The sequence below is a fragment of the Megalobrama amblycephala genome, linkage group LG21 (assembly GCF_018812025.1).
Source record: "Megalobrama amblycephala isolate DHTTF-2021 linkage group LG21, ASM1881202v1, whole genome shotgun sequence".
In the NCBI taxonomy this organism is placed as follows: domain Eukaryota; kingdom Metazoa; phylum Chordata; class Actinopteri; order Cypriniformes; family Xenocyprididae; genus Megalobrama; species Megalobrama amblycephala.
In genome coordinates this window covers 31,260,088-31,278,056 of record NC_063064.1, presented here as the reverse complement: position 1 = coordinate 31,278,056, position 17,969 = coordinate 31,260,088, and the positions used below count along the sequence as shown (strand labels likewise).

Here is a 17,969-nt window from a genome sequence, read left to right as displayed (position 1 = left end):
TATGTGGCGGTTTGTACATGAAAAGCAGACATTTAGATCTTCTGAGACAAGAAACAGTACAGTAAACCCCGAGGCCAGATCGCATGAATTAAATCACTGTATATACAGTCTCGTCCGCTGGGTGTTTGCATTGGATCATCGCCCCGTCTGTGAACTGGGAGCTTCTTTGAAGTCAAATTAAATCATAATATAATTTCTACAACTAGATTTATCAGTGCTGAGAGTAACGAGGGATCTTCAGTAACTCAGTGCAGATGTTTGAACTCAGAATGTTTCCTATTAATAACACAAACATACAGAAGATCGCACACAATAATCTCTGAAGAGAGCGATTACCGTAACAAACCCGTCCGTCTCCAGTGAATCCAGCGGCGCATTCGCAGGTGAAGTCTTTGCCTTGAGCCGGACGACAGACGGCGTTGGTGTCGCAGCCGTGTCTCCCGGTGAAACAGGGGTTTTGCTCTGGGATCCCACCTGAAAACACATGAAAACACTGCGCTCACTTCCAAACCATAATGCATATAAATACTGAACCACATCAAAAGCTGCAGTACGACCACAGAGCAGAACTCTCTTCTGAATCATAAAGCACTTTCATTTATTCATGAAAACTCCTGCAAACTGACCAATCAAAGAAGCCACAAAATACTACTTCCTTTTTTAACCCTGTCATTTATACACATCACTTAACTGTGGCAGTGACTTCATGCTTCAGAAAGAAGCACATTTGGGCTTGTTAGAGTTTATATATTAGCAAGACGCAGTTGAATGAGCTTAAACTAAACTAAACAACTGACGGACGTTTCTTCTGACATACAGACGCGTTTGAGGTCACGGGACGCACGGATCTCCCGGCAGATGCTGTGGTTTAACTCGGATCAGCTTACATAAACCAGCACTTTAACCCAGAACACACAAACACACCGCAGTAATAAACATCAGCGGGAGACTGAGTTAAATCACACATATGAACTTCACTAGCAGCTGCACTTCTGTTTACAACTGACTGACTCACACAGAGCTTGTAAACTACATAAACTAGCGGTCAAAGTTTGAGCTCCGTAAGTTTTTTGAAAGACATTAATACATCAAGGACGCATTAAACTGATCAAAAGTGACATTTATAATGTTACAAAAGATTCTATTTCAAATAAATGCTGTTCTGTTGAACTTTTTAAGCTGTTAGCATTCCACTTTACCACCCACAGTACAAATACCATTCAAAAGAGACCTTAGGACTGATAAGGGGTTAACATATGTTCACATAGAAAACAGCTATTTTATATTGCAATGATATTTCACAATTTTACTGTATTTTTGATCAAATAAATGCAGCATTGGGGAGCAGAAGAAACTTCTATCAAATTAACTCTATCGAGTTAGTGTTGAGTTAACCCAGTGTTGAGTTAGTGTTTAGTTAACCCAGTGTTGAGTTAGTGTTGAGTTAACCCAGTGTTGATTTAACCTAGTGTTGAATTAGTGTTGAGTTAACCCAGTGTTGAATTAACCCAGTGTTGAGTTAGTGTTTAGTTAACCCAGTGTTGAATTAACCCAGTGTTGAGTTAGTGTTGAGTTAACCCAGTGTTGATTTAACCTAGTGTTGAGTTAGTGTTGAGTTAACCCAGTGTTGATTTAACCTAGTGTTGAGTTAGTGTTGAGTTAACCCAGTGTTGATTTAACCTAATGTTGAGTTAGTGTTGAGTTAACCCAGTGTTGAATTAACCCAGTGTTGAGTTAGTGTTGAGTTAACCCAGTGTTGATTTAACCTAGTGTTGAGTTAGTGTTGAGTTAACCCAGTGTTGAATTAACCCAGTGTTGAGTTAGTGTTTAGTTAACCCAGTGTTGAATTAACCCAGTGTTGAGTTAGTGTTTAGTTAACCCAGTGTTGAGTTAGTGTTGAGTTAACCCAGTGTTGATTTAACCTAGTGTTGAGTTAGTGTTGAGTTAACCCAGTGTTGAATTAACCCAGTGTTGAGTTAGTGTTTAGTTAACCCAGTGTTGAGTTAGTGTTGAGTTAACCCAGTGTTGAGTTAGTGTTGAGTTAACCCAGTGTTGATTTAACCTAGTGTTGAGTTAGTGTTGAGTTAACCCAGTGCTGAATTAACCCAGTGTTGAGTTAGTGTTTAGTTAACCCAGTGTTGAGTTAGTGTTGAGTTAACCCAGTGTTGAATTAACCCAGTGTTGAGTTAGTGTTTAGTTAACCCAGTGTTGAATTAACCCAGTGTTGAGTTAGTGTTGAGTTAACCCAGTGTTGATTTAACCTAGTGTTGAGTTAGTGTTGAGTTAACCCAGTGTTGAATTAACCCAGTGTTGAGTTAGTGTTTAGTTAACCCAGTGTTGAATTAACCCAGTGTTGAGTTAGTGTTTAGTTAACCCAGTGTTGAGTTAGTGTTGAGTTAACCCAGTGTTGATTTAACCTAGTGTTGAGTTAGTGTTGAGTTAACCCAGTGTTGAATTAACCCAGTGTTGAGTTAGTGTTTAGTTAACCCAGTGTTGAGTTAGTGTTGAGTTAACCCAGTGTTGAGTTAGTGTTGAGTTAACCCAGTGTTGATTTAACCTAGTGTTGAGTTAGTGTTGAGTTAACCCAGTGCTGAATTAACCCAGTGTTGAGTTAGTGTTTAGTTAACCCAGTGTTGAGTTAGTGTTGAGTTAACCCAGTGTTGAATTAACCCAGTGTTGAGTTAGTGTTTAGTTAACCCAGTGTTGAGTTAGTGTTTAGTTAACCCAGTGTTGAGTTAGTGTTGAGTTAACCCAGTGTTGATTTAACCTAGTGTTGAGTTAGTGTTGAGTTAACCCAGTGCTGAATTAACCCAGTGTTGAGTTAGTGTTTAGTTAACCCAGTGTTGAGTTAGTGTTTAGTTAACCCAGTGTTGAGTTAGTGTTGAGTTAACCCAGTGTTGATTTAACCTAGTGTTGAGTTAGTGTTGAGTTAACCCAGTGTTGAGTTAGTGTTGAGTTAACCCAGTGTTGATTTAACCTAGTGTTGAGTTAGTGTTTAGTTAACCCAGTGTTGATTTAACCTAGTGTTGAGTTAGTGTTTAGTTAACCCAGTGTTGATTTAACCTAGTGTTGAGTTAACCCAGTGTTGATTTAACCTAGTGTTGAGTTAGTGTTGAGTTAACCCAGTGCTGAATTAACCCAGTGTTGAGTTAGTGTTTAGTTAACCCAGTGTTGAGTTAGTGTTGAGTTAACCCAGTGTTGATTTAACCTAGTGTTGAGTTAGGGTTGAGTTAACCCAGTGTTGAGTTAGTGTTGAGTTAACCCAGTGTTGATTTAACCTAGTGTTGAGTTAGTGTTTAGTTAACCCAGTGTTGAGTTAGTGTTGAGTTAACCCAGTGTTGATTTAACCTAGTGTTGAGTTAGTGTTGAGTTAACCCAGTGCTGAATTAACCCAGTGTTGAGTTAGTGTTTAGTTAACCCAGTGTTGAGTTAGTGTTTAGTTAACCCAGTGTTGAGTTAGTGTTGAGTTAACCCAGTGTTGATTTAACCTAGTGTTGAGTTAGTGTTGAGTTAACCCAGTGCTGAATTAACCCAGTGTTGAGTTAGTGTTTAGTTAACCCAGTGTTGAGTTAGTGTTGAGTTAACCCAGTGTTGAGTTAGTGTTGAGTTAACCCAGTGTTGAATTAATGTTGAGTTAACCCAGTGTTGAGTTAGTGTTGAGTTAACCCAGTGTTGAGTTAGTGTTTAGTTAACCCAGTGTTGAGTTAATGTTGAGTTAGTGTTGAGTTAACCCAGTGTTGAGTTAGTGTTGAGTTAATGTTGAGATAACCCAGTGTTGAGTTAGTGTTGAGTTAACCTAGTGTTGAGTTAGTGTTGAGTTAACCCAGTGTTGAGTTAGTGTTTAGTTAACCCAGTGTTGAGTTAATGTTGAGTTAGTGTTGAGTTAACCCAGTGTTGAGTTAGTGTTGAGTTAACCCAGTGTTGATTTAACCTAGTGTTGAGTTAGTGTTGAGTTAACCCAGTGTTGAGTTAGTGTTGAGTTAACCCAGTGTTGATTTAACCTAGTGTTGAGTTAGTGTTGAGTTAACCCAGTGCTGAATTAACCCAGTGTTGAGTTAGTGTTTAGTTAACCCAGTGTTGAGTTAGTGTTGAGTTAACCCAGTGTTGATTTAACCTAGTGTTGAGTTAGTGTTTAGTTAACCCAGTGTTGAGTTAGTGTTGAGTTAACCCAGTGTTGATTTAACCTAGTGTTGAGTTAGTGTTGAGTTAACCCAGTGCTGAATTAACCCAGTGTTGAGTTAGTGTTTAGTTAACCCAGTGTTGAGTTAGTGTTTAGTTAACCCAGTGTTGAGTTAGTGTTGAGTTAACCCAGTGTTGATTTAACCTAGTGTTGAGTTAGTGTTGAGTTAACCCAGTGCTGAATTAACCCAGTGTTGAGTTAGTGTTTAGTTAACCCAGTGTTGAGTTAGTGTTGAGTTAACCCAGTGTTGAGTTAGTGTTGAGTTAACCCAGTGTTGAATTAATGTTGAGTTAACCCAGTGTTGAGTTAGTGTTTAGTTAACCCAGTGTTGAGTTAATGTTGAGTTAGTGTTGAGTTAACCCAGTGTTGAGTTAGTGTTGAGTTAATGTTGAGATAACCCAGTGTTGAGTTAGTGTTGAGTTAACCCAGTGTTGAGTTAGTGTTGAGTTAACCCAGTGTTGAGTTAGTGTTTAGTTAACCCAGTGTTGAGTTAATGTTGAGTTAGTGTTGAGTTAACCCAGTGTTGAGTTAGTGTTGAGTTAATGTTGAGTTAACCCAGTGTTGAGTTAGTGTTGAGTTAACCTAGTGTTGAGTTAGTGTTGAGTTAACCCAGTGTTGAGTTAGTGTTGAGTTAACCCAGTGTTTAGTAACCCAGTATTGAGATAATCCAGTGTTGAGTTAGTGTTGAGTTAGTGTTGAGTTAACCCAGTGTTGAGTTAGTGTTGAGTTAACCCAGTGTTTAGTAACCCAGTATTGAGATAATCCAGTGTTGAGTTAGTGTTGAGTAACCCAGTGTTGAGTTAGTGTTGAGTTAACCCAGTGTTGAGTTAGTGTTGAGTTAACCCAGTGTTTAGTAACCCAGTATTGAGATAATCCAGTGTTGAGTTAGTGTTGAGTAACCCAGTGTTGAGTTAGTGTTGAGTTAACCCAGTGTTGAGTTAGTGTTGAGTTAACCCAGTGTTTAGTAACCCAGTATTGAGATAATCCAGTGTTGAGTTAGTGTTGAGTAACCCAGTATTGAGATAATCCAGTGTTGAGTTAGTGTTGAGTTAGTGTTGAGTAACCCAGTGTTGAGTTGTTTTAGCACTAGGCTGTGAATGTTCACGTTTGCTTTAATTCTATCTTGAGAGTGTAAGTTTCCTCACTGTGGATGGAGCCAATCTTGTTGCTCATGGCGAAGCGGATCAGCTGGTTGCCGGAGTCGTACATGACGAAGATCTGGTCGACGCTGAGCTGTTGGCTGTCTGGCACCGAGCTCATGAGCTCCTCGTGTGGGCAACTCTGGAAGCGGATGCTCTGCGTCCACAGGTAGCTGTGTTTGCGGACGCTGCCGTCAGGCATGTTAACGGTGTAGTCCCGCCGCGAGGACGACGTGATCACTGCAGAAGATCCAAGACAAACAGCCCTTCACCATTATTATAAAATAACTTAAATCTTGTGTTAATTATTCCACTTATTCCAGTAATCCTATAAAGGAAATACAGGCACTTCATTCACAAGCATCTACTGTAGAAACCTTTCATCGACAGAGTTTGTTACCTTTTAAAAACGATTTTGATTGGTCAGTTATGAGCTTGAAATGATGATATTTCTGACTGAGAACGGCACTCACGGTTGCTGGAATACTGGTAAATCTCGTTGTACGGCTCGATCTGGACCGTGGCTCCACGCGGCACCTCCGGGATCCTGCCGTCCAGATGTGTGCTGACCACCAGGTGATCGTGCTCATCGATGCCGCCGAACTCCTGTCTGATGGTCAGCCTCTCGTCGCCGGGCTGGAAGATCACCTCGGCCTGGCGTGTGAAAACCCCTCCTGTGGACACGGAGAGAAGGAGACTAATGAAGGACCCTCGACCCTGAGCATGTGTTTCCACTTCAGAGGAAACAGCTGCAACTCAATCTCACAGGAAAGGCTTGTGAACTTAATATCTCACTGAGAGATGAGAAGAACGAGAAGCAGGAGACCTCATGAGGCACAATAGTTCATCGATTCACAGTGAATAATCATAATAATAATGTTGATAAATAATTTCAGTATTATGGCCTGTTCACTCAGAGAACTATAACTATAAAGATTTAATAATCACTCTAATTCTATAAGAATAGCAGAATTATTTGTTCCAGCTGATGAACGATAAAAACACTGACAGCCAATCAGAATCCAGAGTTCGAACATTTAGAGTGACAGATGATGAAAATGCAGCACTTATAACAAACAAAACAATATTGTGCGCTGGTGTGGATGCTAATATAGTTATCATTATAGTTATAGTTATATTTTTTATCATACTTCTCATTATAGTTATATTTATCATTATACAGTAGCTATAATAATAATAGTTTTCGTTACAGTTATATTCACTGTTATGGTTATCGCTACAGTTATATTTATCATTATAGTTATCGTTATAGTTATAATTATTGTTATAGTTATTTTTATAATGACCGTTATAGTTATCATTATTGGTTTCATTATATTTATCTTTAAATTTATCGTTATAGTTATCATTATCGTTATAGTTATATTTATTGTCATAGTTATTATTATTATCGGTATTGTTATAATTAGAGTTATCTTTAAAGTTATTTTTATAGTTATCATTATAGTTATATTTATCGTTATAGTTACTTTTATAGTTATCGTTATAGTTATATTTATTGGCAGTTATCATTATGATTATCGGTATAGTTATAAATTGAGTTATCTTTAAAGTTATCATTATAGTGATCATTAAAGTTATATTTATCGCTATAGTTATCATTATAGTTATAGTTAGCGTTACAGTTATTTATTATTCAATTAATTCTGTGTTTTGAGAGGTAAAGCAGTAGCTGGAAGCAGAAATCACAATTTATGTTACAGTTAATATTATTAACTTAATATCAATAATAATAACAATAACTTAATAACATTATTCATATTAATAAAAATAATAATATTGTTAATAGTATAACTTTTTAATACTTAATAGTTTTTTTTTTTTTTTTTGGTCAGGCAAAAAGGTAGCCTTATAAACATGTCAAGCCAAAAAACAGACCCAGTTATTATGACGGAGCCGGTTTTACCGATGAGGCTGAAGCCGTTGTGATAGTTGGGCTGCTCCAGTGCGAACGCCCATCCGATGGCCTCTCCGAGAGCAGGCAGCGGCTGTAAGGAGGGTCCGATGCTGGCCGGGATGCTGCTGACAGCGATGTACGCCCGGCCGTCATTGGCCACCACATACGAGTGCAGGTCATTGTTGGAGAACTCCACAGGAGACGGAGAATTCCCAACGTACAGTCTGCCGTTCACCTTCCCGTTCATCCTCTGAGGTTTGCCTGGAGATTCGGAAAACTGCGGCATCATTCACTGCTCCATTACGACATTCAGGGATTAATGGTTGTTTAGTGAGAATGGATGTTTATATCCAGTGTTGCTTGGGATCAGGCTAACTACATCTAAAACCTTTAAAAAACTAGTTTGTTATTTCAAATAAAATAAATATTAACCGAAATGGATTAAGTTTATTAATCATTTTATTTTATTTCAGTTAATATTTATTTTATTTACTGGTTGTGACGCAACCGGCCGTTCCAACGTTCCAACGTTCCAACGTTCCAACGTTCCAACATTCCAACATTCCAACGCTCCAACTCACCTTCGGCGACGCAATCCTTGCCGTTGCCATAGTAACCAGGTTTACAGTGACAGCAGTATCCGTCGGCGTAATCTCTGCAGTCGGCGAAAGCAGAGCACTTGTGCTTGTTGCTGGAGCACGTCTCGTAATTATAAGAAAACACTGTAAAAAAACATTAGATATATTAATATGAAACATAAGGCTCAACATAGTCAAAGCTTTTCTCTCACCGTTGACGCTGAGCTCGTCTTCATCGATGATCAGCACCTCGGGGTTCTGAGGCTGCTGCGGCGGCACATAACGGTACTGAAACTCGTCAGGGGTGGACGACTCTGAGAGCGGCTCTGGGCGGCTCGTGAGCGGCTCGTACGGAGGCTCCGAGGTCTGAACGCTCGTCGGCTCAGGAGCGGGTGTGTCGACCACAGTCTCCTCCGACGTGACCTCCGTGACCTGTCCGGGGACGATGGAGGTGAACAACGGAGACGTGCCGATCTCGAAGACCCAAACGCCAGGCTGGCCTGAGTTTGTCTCCCTGAGGAGTTTGGAGAGGAGTTGCAAACATTAATATTGCACAGTAAAGACACAGCTTCTGATGGGGTCGTGCACAGCAGAGAAAAACAATGCTAAATGCATAAAATAAAATGCAACTAATCATAAAAAATGGCATATGCATGCAGAAAACTATGTATAAACCGTCTTACAGTGCGAGAGCGCTGACCGACTCCTCGCTGTCTTCAGTGACGCGGTAGTAAGATCCTTGAGTTGTCGACCAGCCGAACCAGCCCGGGACAACGCCTTCATTGAACCCGACCTCGACGGGCACGTCTACATCATCTATGAGCGTGGAACCGAACTGCATCTTCTCCTCTGGATACAGCAGGATGGCGTAGGACGCCGAATACATGTTTGCTACAACTAGCTGGAAAGTATTTCTCTGTTTGCATTTCAGGAAGGAAAAACAAAGTTAATTATTTGTCATGCAAAACATCAATTACGTCCATGTAGCATATGTTTTGTTTTCCGAGCTGAATAATGGCACTGTTCTCTTCTGCTTTACGGCTTAAATTATTTTCGATTCATAATTAAAGTAAATTAAGCAAAGTTGTTATTTTCTATGAAACAATCTGTAATGGAAAAAGCGCTTTATGAATAACGCTTGGTCTGCTGACTTCTTAACTAAATTTTGGAACTGAAAATTATCTTTAACGTTCCGATTTCAGAGACGTACCGCAAACTCAAATCCATCTCCTCGTTCACTTCCTTGACCCAGCACATTCTCCCAGGTGACGATGACGGCGTGAGTGGGTTCGATCTCCTCGTCACTGGGAAACGCTTGCCTAATGTGATCTGCGGCTCTCTGGAGCACATCAGGACTTTTATCCTGGCGGAAATAGACATAACCGGCACCGTCTGTAGTATCCAGATCTCCTAGGAACGCTGCAATCATGCCAAAACTGGCCGGCATCTTCCCCAGGTACTCGGACTCGTCACTGGGTTCAGCCATAGACATGAAGCCATTGGTGCTGACCTGCAGAGAGTCCAGAACATGTCATGACACTGTAGGTCGAATCCAGTATGTTTTTATCTGACATGTACAGGTAAATCAATGAGTTTTGAAGTAAACAACACCCTGAGTGCTTTAATGTTCTGATTCAAGATTAACTGGCCAGTTTATGATCCTGACAAACAAACCTTTGTTATTTTTTACTGAAGCACAGGATTAGTATTGATCATATCTAATGCTAGGGATCTGAACAAACCCTAACCTGATGTTTTACATGTTTGTGCATAACATTGAAGGAATAATACCTCATATCATGTGGCTTGTTGAGAAGAGGAAATCTTATAGACATGCATATCTAGTGAGCAGAATACACAAAAATATATACTGAAAAATTGAACCTAAAGGGAGCAAGTACAACGAAAACAAAAGCGGACCCAAAATCGACCCCTGAGGTACACCACAAGTTAATGGTACCGTAGATGAAGGAAAATTCCCAACTTCCCCTGAAAATGTTCTATCAGAAAGATAAAAGATAATATAGCTGCGAGCAGCGATGGCGGGCCCAAGCCCGGTGGCACCGCCACCCCGGTGGCTTCAGGGCAACTGTGCACAGCGGGCAATAGGCATTTAAAACGGTTAAACATCAAAGTACTATGTCAAATTCACTCCACATTTACTGCACTACAAGGTGCCGCTATAGAGCCCCTCCTCCCTGCCCATTTTCAAAGGATTACATGTGCCAAGTTTTAACATTATTCTGATGAATTTTGAAGCAAATCAGGTAAAAATAAGAGGGTGATCTCAATGTATGCTGAAAGTGACACATTTTCTGCTTCCAGTTGGTGGCGCTATGACTTTGAATCACAATAGTCACATCCATGTGATCAGCCTTGTACAACGAAGACTAAGCCGAAGTTTCATCAAAATCAATTAATGTATGCAGAAGTTATAACACTTTGTTTCCCTTTTCTTGCCATAAATTCGTTGCCTCGCCACGGCCAAACCGTTTGAGATATCCTAAATCCGTTTGCAATTAAACAACTTCAATGTGTTAGCAACAAGTTAAAAAAAGCTTGGTATAAATTGGATAAACCCTGTAGGAGTAGTAGTATAAAATTTATAGCCTGTTTTTTCAAAAAATTAACATTCAAACCAAAATAGCCGACTTCCTGTTGGTCGGAGCTAATGAATGTAAATTAGAAAATTGTCCGGCTTGATGAGAACAATATGTGTACCGAGTTTGGTGACTGTAGGAAAAACTAACCCCCCCACTTTTGTCAAAAGGTGGCGCTACTGAGCCCCTCCACCACGCCCATTTCTATGGCTTTGTCCATGTCTACTGGTTGACAATATTGATGTGTGTGTCGAGTTTCATGCAATTTGAAGCATGTTAAGAGCCTCAAAAACACTCAAGAATATTATTAAAGTTTGATGTGTTGCCATGGCAACAATATTTCAAATATCAAAAATCCTGTCATAGGTCTACATCTGCTGTGTATTGACATTACACTGATGAAGTTTGAAGCAAATCAGGTAAAAATAAGAGGGTGATCTCAAAGCATTTCAAAAAGTGATACACTTCCTGCTGCCAGTTGGTGGCGCTATAACTTTGACTCACAATACTCACATCCATGTGATCAGACTACTACAACCAACACACTCCTGAAGTTTCATAAAGATCAATATATGTATGCAGACGTTATAACACATTTCCTGTTTTCTTTTTCTCGCCATAAATTCGTTGCCTCGCCACGGCCAAACCGTTCGAGATATCAAAAATCCGTTTGCAATCAAACAACTTCAATGTGTTAGAAACAAGTTAAAAAAAGCTTGGTGTAAATTGGATAAACCCTGTAGGAGTAGTAGTATAAAATTCATAGCTTGTTTTTTCAAAAAATTAACATTCAAACCAAAATAGCTGACTTCCTGTTGGTCGGAGCTAATGAATGTAAATTAGAAAATTGTCCGGCTTGATGAGAACAATATGTGTACCGAGTTTGGTGACTGTAGGAAAAACTAACCCCCCCACTTTTGTCAAAAGGTGGCGCTACTGAGCCCCTCCACCACGCCCATTTCTATGGCTTTGTCCATGTCTACTGGTTGACAATATTGATGTGTGTGTCGAGTTTCATGCAATTTGAAGCATGTTAAGAGCCTCAAAAACACTCAAGAATATTATTACAGTTTGACCTGTTGCCATGGCAACAATATTTCAAATATCAAAAATCGTGTCATAGGTCTACATCTGCTGTGTATTGACATTACACTGATGAAGTTTGAAGCAAATCAGGTAAAAATAACAGGGTGATCTCAAAGCATTTCAAAAAGTGATACACTTCCTGCTGCCAGTTGGTGGCGCTATAACTTTGACTCACAATAGTCACATCCATGTGATCAGAATACTACAACCAACACACTCCTGAAGTTTCATAAAGATCAATATATGTATGCAGACGTTATAACACATTTCCTGTTTCCTTTTTCTCGCCATAAATTCGTTGCCTCGCCACGGCCAAACTGTTCGAGATATCAAAAATCCCCTGGCAATTTTTAATCATCAGTGTCTTGACTTCATGCTGACCGAGTTTGGTGGCGATCGGATTAATTGTCTAGGAGGAGTATATCAAATTCCAGAGCATGCGTTTTTCAAACAACCCTTAATAGCTGACTTCCTGTTGGCGTGGCGTTTAACTTAGAGCACGAAAGTTGTTCGGCCCGATGAGGTCTATATGTGTACCGAGTTTCATACTAATACGTGCAAGCGTGTTTAATATATGGACCAAATTTTCAGACTTTTTTCAAGGGGGCGCTGTCGAGCCCCCCTGCCACGCCCGGGTACCACCCTCTGCGGCATCCTAATGGCCGCGGATTCCAATGTGTGTGCCAATTTTCAAGAGTTTTTGAGCACGTTAAGGACCCCAAAAAGCCCCGGAAGACGAAAAAAAAAAAAAAAAAAAAAAATAATAATAATAATCCTTAGAAGAACAAGAGGGCCCTGCGCGAATTTTCGCTTGGGCCCTAATAATAAACGGAGCAATTCCAATAGGGTCCTCACACCATCGGTGCTCGGGCCCTAAATATAGCTGCGAGCAGCGATGGCGGGCCCAAGCCCGGTGGCACCGCCACCCCGGTGGCTTCAGGGCAACTGTGCACAGCGGGCAATATGCATTTAAAACGGTTAAACATCAAAGGACTATGTCAAATTCACTCCACATTTACTGCACTACAAGGTGCTGCTATAGAGCCCCTCCTCCCTGCCCATTTTCAAAGGATTACATGTGCCAAGTTTTAACATTATTCTGATGAATTTTGAAGCAAATCAGGTAAAAATAAGAGGGTGATCTCAATGTATGCTGAAAGTGACACATTTTCTGCTTCCAGTTGGTGGCGCTATGACTTTGAATCACAATAGTCACATCCATGTGATCAGCCTTGAACAACGAAGACTAAGCCGAAGTTTCATCAAAATCAATTAATGTATGCAGAAGTTATAACACTTTGTTTCCTTTTCTTGCCATAAATTCGTTGCCTCGCCACGGCCAAACCGATTGAGATATCCAAAATCCGTCTGCAATTAAACAACTTCAATGTTTTAGCAACAAGTTAAAAAAAGCTTGGTGTAAATTGGATAAACCCTGTAGGAGCAGTAGTATAAAATTCATTGCCTGTTTTTTCAAAAAATTAACATTCAAACAAAAATAGCCGACTTCCTGTTGGTCGGAGCTAATGAATGTAAATTAGAAAATTGTCCGGCTTGATGAGAACAATATGTGTACCGAGTTTGGTGACTGTAGAAAAAACTAACCCCCCCACTTTTGTCAAAAGGTGGCGCTACTGAGCCCCTCCACCACGCCCATTTCTATGGCTTTGTCCATGTCTACTGGTTGACAATATTGATGTGTGTGTCGAGTTTCATGCAATTTGAAGCATGTTAAGAGCCTCAAAAACACTCAAGAATATTATTACAGTTTGACCTGTTGCCATGGCAACAATATTTCAAATATCAAAAATCCTGTCATAGGTCTACATCTGCTGTGTATTGACATTACACTGATGAAGTTTGAAGCAAATCAGGTAAAAATAAGAGGGTGATCTCAAAACATTTCAAAAAGTGATACACTTCCTGCTGCCAGTTGGTGGCGCTATAACTTTGACTCACAATAGTCACATCCATGTGATCAGACTCCTATAACGAACACACTCGTGAAGTTTCATAAAGATCAATATATGTATGCAGACGTTATAACACATTTCCTGTTTCCTTTTTCTCGCCATAAATTCGTTGCCTCGCCACGGCCAAACCGTTCGAGATATCAAAAATCCCCTGGCAATTTTTAATCATCAGTGTCTTGACTTCATGCTGACCGAGTTTGGTGGCGATCGGATTAATCGTCTAGGAGGAGTATATCAAATTCCAGAGCATGCGTTTTTCAAACAACCCTTAATAGCTGACTTCCTGTTGGCGTGGTGTTTAACTTAGAGCACGAAAGTTGTTCGGCCCGATGAGGTCTATATGTGTACCGAGTTTCATACTAATACGTGCAAGCGTGTTTAATATATGGACCAAATTTTCAGACTTTTTTCAAGGGGGCGCTGTCGAGCCCCCCTGCCACGCCCGGGTACCAGCCTCTCCGGCGTCCTAATGGCCGCGGATTCCAATGTGTGTGCCAATCTTCAAGAGTTTTTGAGCATGTTAAGGCCCCCAAAAAGCCCCGGAAGACGGAAAAAAAATAAATAAATAAATAATAATAATCCTTAGAAGAACAAGAGGGCCCTGCGCGAATTTTCGCTTGGGCCCTAAAAAGTACTTAAGGCACCAAAATGTTCATGATTACAGTTTCCATCGATAAAGTATAAAACAAGCCAAAAACGAATGTGTTGCAATTTTAATAGCAAGCATAAATTTAGCTTCGTTTATTATTTATACGAGTAAGAATCAATAGCTCATGATTATTTTATTAATATAAGCTGTTTGTGCACTAAACCCCAGTTTAAATCACCGTCTGCACTGAAAATGACAAAAGCGGCACACGATTAGATATTATCCTGCAGGAACAGACACAACATCTTATCTGACGCCTCATAAACCCAGCTGTGATGTTTTCTGTGATCTGTGGCCTCTTTCAGCCGAGTGCGTCACACTTGAAAGGCTGTTGTGCCACTTAAAGTCTGTGTTTGTGTGTGTAAAAGCTTTTCTTTAACGAGTTTCTTAAAGTGAAACTGCAGGGGAGCTGTGAGAAGAAGAGGTCCAGTTTCCTACTGCTTCCACTGGGCAAAAATCTGAGAGATCCAGCAATAATTTCACACACAGAAAACCAAATAAAAAAGTTCTGTTACAAAATCCTCAGGATCTTGAACCTCAAAGAATGCCAAAAGTACAAAGAAAACCCTGATAGCCCTGATTTTGAGCTGAAGCGCTGCATGCATGATCTAAAGAAACGCAAACCGCAGGGATTGACTGGAGAAACGCCAACAGAACCTGATGGAGACGCGCAGCTGAAACAAACATTTAAAGCATTAGACACTTTTCTTGGCTCATTTGCAGTTTTGTGAAGTGATCCGATGTGATTCCTGGGGTCAAAATAATTCACACAAGTCTCAAATTACACAAGTTTCCCCTCGAAACACCTGCTATTATTTAGGGGTATTTCAAGCATAAGCCAAACATCAGTATCTCTACAGATCATAGTCATGATTACTGATTCAAACACACATCTAAGTGCTCAACCAGAAGGCTAAACTTACAAGATGACTGAAAATAAACTAAACAAGCATTAAAATAATCAACAACAGTTTTCCTTCTTTGAAGAAAAGGAAGCCTTTTCAACATTAATAGTAATCATAAATGTTTCTTGAGCATCAAATATCAGCATATTAGAATGATTTCTGAAGGATCATGTGACACTGAAGACTGGAGTAATGATGCTGAAAATTCAGCTTTGATCACAGGAATAAATTACACTTTACTATATATTCACATAGAAAACAGCTGATTTACATTTTAAAAATATTTCACAATTTTTACTGTATTTTTGATCAAATAAATGCAGCCTTGGTGAGCAGAAGAGACTTCTTTGAAAAACAAATCTTTCCGAACGCTAGTGTAAATCCTCATTCAGTAAATGACTGGAAAAGCCACGCAAATTAAAGAACCTGGAAGAACTTTCAGCACTTAAAAACATCTTCAATCATGAAATTGAATCAATGAACAGAAACTAGAAGTCTTGTCTCTTCAAATATTGTTGTGGATAAGAAGTCAAATCAAGATCCACTTCTAAACTTCTCATCTCTTGGCTTTATGTGAGATGGAATGCACAGAATGAGAGTTGTGCCGCAGATCTGAGCGCTGACCCACTGACTGACCCCCATCGGCCCGTGCAGCTGCTTCACACAGCGGGAGGATCGAAACACATCGCCTCAGGAGATCTCAAAGAACCCGGAGGAGCTCCAAACACAACCTCCACCTGGACAACAGGCTGCGGGAAACAAGAAACAGATTGGGCCTGATGCAGCGGTCGAATTCCTGCGAGGAATTCCAAAGACAGACAGGAAATTATCCCTATCGTGTTTGATATGTGAATTACTAAGATCTCTAAATGATCAACATGATCTGATAAACCTCTCCTAAAGTCCTTCTGATCGATAGTTTAGACTGATTTATCAAGTAAAATCTTTTAGTATAATTGTACAAACTTCAGCTCGTGTCGTTCAGCTGTGAAATCTGCACTGATTTTTATTAAGTAAACGTAAGAATAACTTTGATATTGTTAGTAATATTTCAGCTGGACTGAAGCAGGTTTACTTGATTATCCAGAAAAATCAATATGATCATCAGGTTTATTTGTTCATCTCTCAATCATCATTGCATTGCATTTTAAAACTAAGCATCTAAATATCATCTTACTAAGACATACAGTACAGTCCAAAAGTTTGGAACCACTAAGATTTTTAATGTTTTTAAAAGAAGTTTCGTCTGCTCACCAAGGCTACATTTATTTAATTAAAAATACAGTAAAAAAAACAGTAATATTGTGAAATATTATTACAATTTAAAATAACTGTGTACTATTTAAATATATTTGACAAAGTAATTTATTCCTGTGATCAAAGCTGAATTTTCAGCATCATTACTCCAGTCTTCAGTGTCACATGATCCTTCAGAAATCATTCTAATATGCTGATCTGCTGCTCAAGAAACATTTAATGTGTACAATTGTACAAAATGTTTGTGTACAATATTTTTTTTCAGGATTATTTGATGAATAGAAAGTTCAAAAGAACAGTGTTTATCTGAAATCTAATCTTTTGTAACATTATAAATGTCTTTACTGCCACTTTTGATTGATTTAATGCATCCTTGCTGAATAAAAGTATTCATTTCTTTAATTTCTTTTCAAAAAAATAAAAATAAAAATTCTTACTGACCCCAAACTTTTGAACGGTAGTGTATAATGCTACAGAAGCTTTGTATTTCAGATAAATGCTGTTCTTTTGAACTTTCTATTCATCAAGGAATCCTGAAAAAAAAAGTACACAACTGTTTTCAACATTGAAAATAATCATAAATGTTTATTGAGCAGCAAATCATCATATCAGAATGATTTCTGAAGGATCATGTGACACTGAAGACTGGAGTAACGATGCTGAAAATTCAGCTTTGCATCACAGGAATAAATTACTTTGTCAAATATATTTAAATAGTACACAGTTATTTTAAATTGTAATAATATTTCACAATATTACTGTTTTTTACTGTATTTTTAATTAAATAAATGTAGCCTTGGTGAGCAGACGAAACTTCTTTTAAAAACATTAAAAATCTTAGTGGTTCCAAACTTTTGGACTGTACTGTATTATTGGCAGATACTGATATTTAGATGCATTTTATCAGAGTTTCATCTTACTTTTTGGTCATATAAATATCAGCATCTGCACTAAATTACATATTTTTGAGCCTCTGAATAAATTTACACCATATTCTCATTATTTCAGACTATATGAGCCATAAAAGCCTGATGCATGCAATCTTTGTTTAAAGGTTCAATAAACTAAAAAAAAAAGTGTTTTTCAACTGAATTGAGGGAATTTTCAACTAAAAAATGTCTTTTTGTCGTTGACACGCAATCAAACTCCAATCACAAACTGACCAATGTAAACTCACAGCACAGGCCTAATCCTGAACTTAAATTAACTCCTGCTGTTTTTATTGTGTTTAAAGCAGGTAACACGGCAACCTTTGTTGGAGACGCTCCATCTGGAATGTAAATGCTGTTGGAAATGAATGGAGCACAGCAGGACAGGAGGAAGTCTCCTCAGATCTGCACTGGAGAGGCTCCGGAGCCTCGGGCAAAACTTCATCAAGGGTTAAAAACCAGAAAGCCCACAAAGAATCACACAATAGCACTTCTGTCTACTGAACGATTGACAAAAGAACTTCTTGACTTCTGTCTGTAAGAGCTAGTGTTTTCTGGACCTCATCAAGTCATTCTTGAGTCCGTTTGCAACAACAGGAACGATGTTCCCACTCCAAACACAGGGAGGGATTCATTCGCTGATATCAGCGGACGGGCCGTATGGAATATATCACTCCCACAGGAAGCCGAGAGATATCAACAGACAGTATATGAAGACCAACTGAGGCTTTCCTGGACACTAAACACACTTCCTG

General features: G+C 39.2%; 1 protein-coding gene across 1 annotated transcript in view; it reads right to left on the bottom strand.

Annotated features, from left to right (window-relative positions):
- LOC125256579 (nidogen-1-like) overlaps positions 1–17,969 on the bottom strand; it is a 33,309-nt gene that overhangs the window by 13,606 nt on the left and 1,734 nt on the right. The window contains exons 2-9 of the mRNA XM_048172676.1: positions 9,026–9,325; positions 8,499–8,731; positions 8,028–8,329; positions 7,819–7,959; positions 7,247–7,498; positions 5,793–5,993; positions 5,326–5,559; positions 337–474 (exon numbers count right to left, since the gene is read on the bottom strand). Coding sequence (XP_048028633.1) covers positions 337–474; positions 5,326–5,559; positions 5,793–5,993; positions 7,247–7,498; positions 7,819–7,959; positions 8,028–8,329; positions 8,499–8,731; positions 9,026–9,325 — 1,801 coding nt within the window. The remainder of the gene's footprint in view (positions 1–336; positions 475–5,325; positions 5,560–5,792; positions 5,994–7,246; positions 7,499–7,818; positions 7,960–8,027; positions 8,330–8,498; positions 8,732–9,025; positions 9,326–17,969) is intronic.